Genomic DNA, 9,028 nt, shown 5'->3' with positions numbered 1-9,028 from the left:
AAATTATTTAGATCTTTGTGTTATTTTTTTAAGGAACCAAAAGCTTTTTCGGGTTCAGGTTCCTTTGAATGCTCTCAGTTATTCTCATTACCTCTTTATTATTTCACATAAACTCAATTTTATCAACTTAGTTCATTAACTCCCCGCCTCTGCTCTCGATTTCTGATTCTCTCAGTTCACTAATGTCTGTGCAATACTCTAAATAGTTTATGTTCTGCTCCTTATTTATGTTTTTCACTTGTTTTTATCCATTTTTAAGTGTAAATTTGCTCTAAAAATATCAAATACCAGCTGGTGAAAAGGAAAATATGAAAATATTTTATTAGTTTAATGTATTTTCCCTTTAATAAACTATCTATTGTCTTAAAAAATAAGTTAGAGTATATATTCTGATGCCTAAGTTGTTTTATTCCATYTWTMYWSCAGTTAAACTGGAATATAAAGTCCTCTGTCTCTCTCCTGTCAAACTTGAGGTATTTATAGWTCAGCCTGAGAGATGAAAATGTTTTCTAAAATATATTTCCACTTCATTCATGGAGCTTTTTCCAGCCTCTCACCTGTACAGGATCATTTAAATCCACCTTACATTTGCMCTTTGCTGTTTCCTTTCTGGTYRCTGGTATCTAATAACTGTCTGTCTGTTTTCCAGGTAACTGTGRTGGATTCTCATCTGGTTTGCATGTGTTTATTTCTCAGATCCTAGCAGACGGAGCTGCTTTATCTCTCTGCTTAATTTGTTTATTTACAAGTTTTGTTTCTTTGACCGGACAGAAAACCGGAGCTCTGACCTCTATTACCATGAATTTTCCATGTGAGTGACATTAATATATTTTGATTTACATGARCTGATTGATATCTCACATGGAGGCACAAAATCAACTCTTTGTCTTTAAAGAGCCGAGGAAAATAAAAGGAAACTCCATTTAATTAGATATTTCAAGCAAGACTGCAACTTTTATTTCTATATTTTCAAACAGAAATGGAGCTAAAAACTACAATTCTTGTGTCTGTATGGACAGAAAAAACATCTTTTAATCTCATCTTATTTAATCAAATTATATTTACTTACAAAAGTTGGTTATATTTAAATAAATGCATTCAAAACAACAAAGTGAAACAATGATACTTCCACAATCTTTGCCAACTTTCTGTAGTAAGAGACAAGAAACTAAACTTTTTCCTGAATCAGTCTTGATTTTAAAATAAATTAGAAAAATATCAAAGCTATTTTAAAATGTATTTTATTGTGATAATTCAAGGTAAAATGTTTTTATGTTAAAGGTGATGTTGTAGTTGTATTTGTGTTGGTAATACTTCAGAAACAAGCTAATTCCAACTCCAAAATCCTCCAGATGCTTTTGCTCGTCTGATTGGAAATATTTGTATATTTCCAAGCCTGATTTAAAAAAATTATTTTTATGAGCAAGCGTGGACTTTTATTTGTTTGTTGGAGTTTAACCCATTATGACATGTTTATTTTGCTTTAAAAACCCTCCAAAAATAAATAAATAAAAAACAATTTACATTTGGTCCAGCCTTCAAGTTTCCAAAAGGAAACTAATTTCTTAAATACATTTTTAGTTTGGCTTTCATAAATGTGTATTAACTTCTGTAATTAACGTTGCAGTTAAAGTTGGAATAAAATATTTTTTGCCTCTTAAATATCTGTAAAAAAAATAAACATTAAGCTTTGTACTTTTTTCTTTCTTTTTTTTCTTCTTTTTTAGCAACAAAGCTTACATGTATGCTATTTAAACCCTGATCATAACCAATTAATCTCTTAAGGCAGCTTTTAAATGTGTCTCTGCTCTAACAAACCTGATTAAAATGGTAACATTATTTATTCACCAGTCTGTTTTTGACCCACTTATTAAATCTTGAGTTGCTGAAGCAAGAAAACGTCTGAAACCTGCAGAACGTGCATTTGTTTTGCCAAGTTTGGATTCCGTTTCCGTGTCCTGGCCGCTAGGGGGCAGCAGAGCGCTTTTCTGACGCCTGGTCCCGTGAAGTAGTGCAAGGCGGAAGTAGACACAGTCACCCTGCAGCTGCTCACAGAGGACTGAAAAACAATCTACTAGTGAGGTAAAACGTGCAAATGTATTTAACAAACGTAKTAGTAGTAGTTTATGCAAATTGGACAGATTATCCGCTTTTTAAATAGGGTTTGTTTGAAACGCTATTTGTTGTTTTTTTCGGGGTTTTGCTGTAGGTCAATTTTAAGTGTTCGAGGACAATTTAAAAACAAAGTCTCCATAAATAGACAGTTTTTATCATTTTGTTCACTATACATTGTATTGTAATCATTATATGGGTACAATTGCATTTAGAAATCAGACAGCTAATGTTAATTTTTATAAAATTCAGTGGCGATTTTTATTTTTAAGTCAATTGGCGGATCAAATGTTAAATAACTCGGTTAACCATCATAACCAGAAGTGATAACTGGAAAAATGTCCCAACCACTAAACTTGTCGCAATGAGCAGTTAATAACATGGTAAATTAAAATGAGTCTAATGAGTCATATTTTTTGAAGGGTAATTTTGTTTACAGAGATTTCCTAATCCATTTTATCTATGATTTGGGGTGAGTGTGATTTTTTTATTTCCGTTTTATTTTGGATATTTAAAATGTCTTCCGGTTCCAGTGTTAATTGATCCTTACAAAATTCAAGTTTACTGATATTTGAGAGGGTGAGTTATGCCATTTACATTATATTACTTGAAAATGGTCCCAAAACAACAATATTATCATTTATCACAATAATTACTGTGACAATTTATCGACCATATTATGATATTGTTTCCAAATGGAAATGATGTCAGTGAGAAGTGGTTTGTGGTTGTGTTATTCTTCCACGTCTTTATACCTTTAGCACTAATTTGCTCTGATTTTTTTTTTTTCATTAATTACATTTCACTGTGGTTATTCTGTGCAGGAAATGTCTGCAGGCTGCGTGCGGTGGCTTCTGGGCCACACAGTGAGAGCCGTGTGCGGCKGCAGCGGCGGGCCCGGCTACTGGACACCAGCTCTGAGATCAGCCGGACTCTATGAAAGACACGCCGTCGTCTCTTCATTCTGGAGACGATCTGCGCTCTCCACAGAGGCTCCTGAAGAAACACCGACTCCAGCAGCRAAGAAGAAGAAGCAGGATCCTCGCGCCAACGCCTCCATCAGCAGCGTCGGGCGGAAAATCCCTCACAGGGAGATCCAGGTGATCGATGAGGAGGGGGAGAACCTGGGGCTGATGCATCGCGCCGATGTGATCAAAATCATGAATGAGAAGAATCTGAAGCTGGTGCTGCTGAAGGAAAACACAGAGCCGCCGCTGTACCAGCTGATGAGCGGGAAACATCTCCACGAGCAGCAGCTGAGACTCCGAGAGAAAAATAAGGCGAAAGCAAGTATGAAACCTAAATCACTTTAATGTCCAGAAGATCACAACTATTCACTTCATACGGGTAACAGGAACAACCCTCGATCAAAACGATATTATCTGACAACTAAAAAATCTAAAACTATTTCATAAAAATTACTTCCAGATTTTTATCAGCAGGGTTTCAGCTCCTCATCTATTTCACGCTCCTGTTACGCACCAAAATGGTGACGAGTTGAGATCAGTGACAGTTTCACTAGAGTGAAGATGTCTGTAGGCTCAGTGAGCGTACTGAAGGTTTTCTGACTCAGGTTTTCTGTGCAGGTCCTACCCAGGTGAAGGAGCTCAGCTTCTCGGTCGGCATCGCGTCCCATGATCTGTCCACGAAGCTGAAACAAGCGGAGAGCTGGCTGGAGAAGAAACATCACGTCAGGATGACGCTGCGCGGAAAACGCCACCAGCACAATGACAGCCTGGTGAGCTTTACTCAGAAAAATAAATATTTATGTCGTTTTAAAAGTTTGGGTTTAATTTATGGACAGACATGTTGAGTCTAAAGAAAAAAAAATCACTTTTTTATTAGCAAATGCCTGTTTTTTTTATTACTTGAATGAATTTTTTTCTGACAGATAATTTATTTTCCTTTTAGCCTTTAAATCACAAAGATTAATTTTCACCCCCTTAAATGGATTAAATCAGAAAAAACATTTAATGTCGAACAAAGAAAGAATTTTATTAACATTTTGAAATGAGCCTGATGTTGTAAATAAGTTAAGAAAATGTTTTGTGAGGCTTTCCAGCACTGCAAAAACATAAAATCTTATCAAGTATTTTTGGTTTAGTTTCTACTGCTAATTCTTAGTAAACAAAACTAACTTATGAGTAACTTTTCTTTCCTAACACATGGTACAAGTGAAATAATCTGCCAATGGAACTGGAACGTTTTTTAATCAATATTTAGGACTTACTTATTTTAAAAAGCTCTTATCTTGCAGAAAAGTTACATGTAAGTTACTGTTATTTTATTTCAAGTGTGCTAACATTTTCAATAGAAACTGGAACAAAAATACCTGGTAAAATTTTGTGTTTTTGCAGTGACACTGACAGAYTGGACTATGATTTGTTACTTTATTATTATTATTTTACTGCTTCATGGTTCTGCTTAAGTAAATTAATTTTCCACACAGTCAAAAAAAATAACACAGTCAAGTAAAAGAAAAAATTTCAAAATCAGTTTCTTTCAATATAAAACTTTTATAAAAACTACAGGTGTGTGTTTGTGTTTGGTACATTTTTGGTTAAAACATGTTTGTTATTCATTCAGTAGGTAGAAAATCCAGAAATCTTACTCAAGAGTAGAGATACTTCAAAACAAAATTACTAAAGTAAAAAGTACAGTGCAGTAAAAATACTCCTAAAAGTAATTTTTTTTCAAAATGTTACTCATGTAAAATGTTACCAGTTTCTACCCATCTCTGGCAGGAACACTTTCTGATAAGATCTAATGAAGTTTTTCTCTCTGCAGGACAAAACTCTGGAGGAAATGGTGGAGCAAATGAACGTGATGACGGCCTTCGTCTCCACGCCAAAGGTCACACGAGAAGGTCAGGTGGCCATGTGCGTCCTCCGACCGCCGTCCGCCAAGGAGCTGGCGCAGAAAGCAAAGACCAGAGCTGAAGCCCGTAAAACGCTTCCTGTTAGCAACACGGACACAACGGAGGAAGTGGTGCAGCAGTGATGGTAGAGACGCCTTCACATGAACTAAACGGTGCCTGAATGTTACAGCAGCTTCAGAGTTTAAGGTCATATTCATCAACGCAGGCAGCTGGGTTCTCATGTTGGGAGGTCAGCGAGTCTTAAAATGACAGGAAAATACTGAACTCAAGCAGAACAAACATGAAAACATTCACATATTAAGATGATGCAGACCCACAAACCAGCTGACAAGATGACCTCAGTGAGATTAATCCACTACACACACATGCAAAATAACCAGAAATAGACTCAAAACGACCTAAAGGTGACTGAACTGAATAATGTTTGTTAGCAGAGGCAGCAAGATGCTGCTGTAAGACGAGACGAGGATTACAGAGACGTGCAAGGACAAGAAGAGAGGATGAAGCAGCAACTTCGACACTGGCAGAATAAAAGCTGTAAGAGTTGATGTTTTGAAGCAGATATTCCTGTAACCCAGGAGCCTCGGGTGTGAGCATCTGGATAGTTGGGTGAAAAACCTGTAGATTACTTATGGATCTACTCCATTTTTCCTAAATGTGATTGGCTTGCAGATGCTGGTTTTAGTTTGCCGAACTGTGTGGAAATGAATGAAATGATTGCTAAAGGTTGAAGATGTAAAGAACGAACCATAGCACCATCAGTGTGAATCTTTCTCTTTATTTTAAGATTGGTTTTGGTAAAAAATAAAAGCAAATTTGGCTTACAGATACATTCACTTGTCTCAGATAAATGTGTTTGCTCCACACTTTATCAACACTTCTCGACTCTTTCTTCCGTCGTATTTTTTATTTTTTTATAAAAGGGACAACTTAAAATCATAAAACCACCTTTAAGGCCCCAGAAAATTAAAGATCTGTCCTAAATTGTGTTAGAAAATGAGAACAAAAAGCATCTGAACTAGCGTGTGTTGAAACGTTTGTCAATAAGCCTCTAGTACTTTGTATGAGGAGAAGGGTTTAACGAAGTGATAGTCCAGGTTGCCGCAGTGAGGGCACTGCTGGACGTTGCTGTACTCTGAGAAATACTGCATCCCGACTCGGACGTCCACCACCGGCTTGCCGCAGTGCTTACAGTTGAGCCGAGCCTGAGGACAAACATGAAATGGACACACAGGTGAGCTAACACTGCTAGCAGATTTGTTTAACAGTCTAGCTAAACAATTAGCCTGTTTAGCTTAGCGTGGCTTATTTGTAAACGCAGCGGATGCGCGCGCAACTCGACCGCAGCAAGACCCGAACCGGTGATCTCGCTGGTTGCCTTGGTTACCCGTAATAATCTAGCCGTTTTAGCATTAGCTAGCATGATGTCAGCGTTTTACAACGGTTTATTACAGCGCCATAAAATAAGTCATGCTACTAATTTGACATTAGTGAATCAAACTCTACTTTTAGCGCCTTTACGATAACTAGTCAACTTATCAACTTAAAGGAAAAATGATTTAACAATTATAGACTACAAATTGCAAACGGCCTTTTCTTATTAAGCATAATGTGTGCAACGGGACAAGAGGTGAAAATTAACCACTTTATCTCCTCATGTATTTTCATGTAAATGCTAATTAGAATGTAACGTCCCATTAAAAAAAACTTGAAACAAATAAAAAATTATTAATTTTTTATTATACAAGAAAGAACCACATTTTTGTAGCTGTTTAGCTAAACAATTAGCCTGGCTTATCTTTATTTTTTGCGCCGTTATGCTAACTAGTCAACTTAAAGGGAAAATTATTGAACTATTGTAGACTACAAATTGCAAACAACTGTTTAATTACCCCCCCTTTCGCCTTTATGAATAGTTTTTTTAGTGCAGTAGTCTGAAGCCGTTTTTTTCTTATTATTAAAACAATAAACCAACAGGACTAGACATGGAAATTAGCCTCTTTTCTATCATCTCATGCGGTAAAGCAACAAAAGCAGCCATTTTGTCATCTACTGATATGGAGTGTGGACAAAACTCTAATCTATGTATGACGGAAGTTACCAATCAGATTTCCAGGGTGGAAGATGCATAGATATTGATTTGCTGTGTGGTCAGTTTACCCACCTGGCAGCAAGGTGAAGCAGCCAGTATATCGTAGGTATACATGGTGCCCAGCTGGTGCCAGCTCCCGTCCCAGCGTGATTTGCACTTAATGCAGACGATCTTGTGGACGCCCTCCAAGCAGTCCACACAGATGGCGTACAGGTGCATTAATCGACCTGTTGAAAGCCAAACAAAAATTAATAGACAGAAAAGGTGATGAGAAGGTAAGGTAATAGGAAAAGATGTTTAAAGTATCTTTTTTTTTTTTTTTTTACCATGTTTTATGTCATATTTGAAATTTTTTTTTGATGATTATTAAAACTGTAGACCTAAGAAAACACTGTTACAGGAGAGATGATAGTCAGAATGGATTCTCATTATATATTTCCATAAAAAAAGCTTTAATTTCCTAAAATATCCCAACTGCAGTGTTGGAAAGAAGACAACTCCAGGATTACTTATAAGATCGGAGGAGCCAAGTTATACCTGCTGCGTTAACTCAATTACATTTACTTGAGTAATCTTTTTTTTTTTTTGGGAAAAATTTACTTTTAGAAGTAATTTTATTACGCTTCACTTTTTACTTTAACTTGAGTAATTTTATTATGAAGTATTTCTACTCTTACGCGAGTAAAATGTCTGGATTTTCTACCCAGTGAATGCAAAACAATCACGTTTTAACCAAGAATTCACCACATACAGACACAAAGCTGCAGTTTTTGTTAAAAGTTTTATAAGTTTTTTTACTGATAGAAACTGATTTGGAAAAAAATTACTTTTCCCTGATTTAGTTATTTTTGGTTACTTATATAAATTACGTCCTTAAAGTGCAAAAATTTCCACTTAACTTTATAACTTTATCTCATGATGTAATTTTTAAATATTAAATGATTGATAATTTGATCACAGTAGACTTTTTACTCATTACTTGAGTAATTTCTTGGTCTGCTACTTTTTACTTTTACTTCAGTAAAAATACAAAGTAATGCTACTTTTAATTAAGTACAGTTTTTGGGTTTCCTACCCACCTCTGTCCAACTAAATGTTTAAAAGAAATAAATCTACAAAGCAGTGAGTAAATCCTGGTGATGTATTTCTCGGTTTTCTTCACCTTTCTCTTTAAGAAAGACCAAATTCAAACATTTCTTGCTTGAAATGTGAAAAAATAGCGACATTATTCATACAACCACAGAGTGTTTTAGTTAAATTAGACCATGTTAAATCTGTATGAAGCATTTTTCACATCTCMTTTGGTTCTGCAGACAGAAGGAAGAAAAACCCCTCGAATAAACAACCCTTCCATGCTTCTGCATATCAAAGACAAGAATATCAAAGCTTGTGGGTCAGCACATCAAAGACGCTCCATGCTGCAGCTGCGCTGATTCGCATTCATGTTGGGACTGTGCAGAAGTCGGCAGAAAATCTTGCATCTCCACRCACAGCGCTGACTGATGGGTCAGTGTTTGTTTCCTTTTTTAGACAGTTTGAGTAATTTTATGATGCACGTTCTTATTCTGAGACTGTCCTGCAAGTGAAAGTTTATCTGAATGCATGAATTTCCATGRAAACTGTTGCCACCAGGGCAGAGTTTGCTTTTTGAGACAAGCAGGACCACAAAGAAGCAACTTCTATCTAAATAGAGAAACATGAAGCGCAGAGTGAGATTTTCCTGATACATACAGCTTCATGGTTCTCCAAGGAACATCGGTGACATATAATTAATGGTAAATCGATAGTTTATTAGATTAATATGCATTGAGAAAAATTGCGGCTCCAATAGCCGCTTAGAACAGCCTCTCTCAAACTGTGATCTCGGCCGCCCCCTAGTGGCCCGCCAGGTACTGCATGTAAACGACCGTTTATTTGCCGTGACGTCAGCTCAAAGTGCGAAGCTA

The 9,028-nt window shown here is 36.3% G+C and overlaps 2 protein-coding genes across 2 annotated transcripts in view; one reads left to right on the top strand and one right to left on the bottom strand.

Annotated features, from left to right (window-relative positions):
• The first annotated feature begins 1,924 nt into the window (after positions 1–1,924).
• Positions 1,925–5,822, top strand: mtif3 (mitochondrial translational initiation factor 3). Its single transcript, XM_008397331.2, has 4 exons — positions 1,925–2,082; positions 2,937–3,402; positions 3,699–3,850; positions 4,900–5,822. Exons 2-4 carry the CDS (start codon positions 2,940–2,942, stop codon positions 5,110–5,112), a joined length of 828 nt encoding a protein of 275 aa, XP_008395553.1. The 5' UTR covers positions 1,925–2,082; positions 2,937–2,939; the 3' UTR covers positions 5,113–5,822.
• Positions 5,749–9,028, bottom strand: part of heca (hdc homolog, cell cycle regulator) — a 12,752-nt gene continuing 9,472 nt past the window's right edge. The window contains exons 3-4 of the mRNA XM_017302107.1: positions 7,155–7,380; positions 5,749–6,195 (exon numbers count right to left, since the gene is read on the bottom strand). Of these exons, the coding sequence (XP_017157596.1) occupies positions 6,031–6,195; positions 7,155–7,380 (391 nt within the window). The 3' untranslated portion in view covers positions 5,749–6,030. The remainder of the gene's footprint in view (positions 6,196–7,154; positions 7,381–9,028) is intronic.

The sequence above is a fragment of the Poecilia reticulata genome, linkage group LG21, assembly GCF_000633615.1.
Source record: "Poecilia reticulata strain Guanapo linkage group LG21, Guppy_female_1.0+MT, whole genome shotgun sequence".
Lineage (NCBI taxonomy): Eukaryota > Metazoa > Chordata > Actinopteri > Cyprinodontiformes > Poeciliidae > Poecilia > Poecilia reticulata.
Note: the sequence above shows the minus strand (reverse complement) of the source record. Positions and strands in the feature narration are given on the sequence as shown.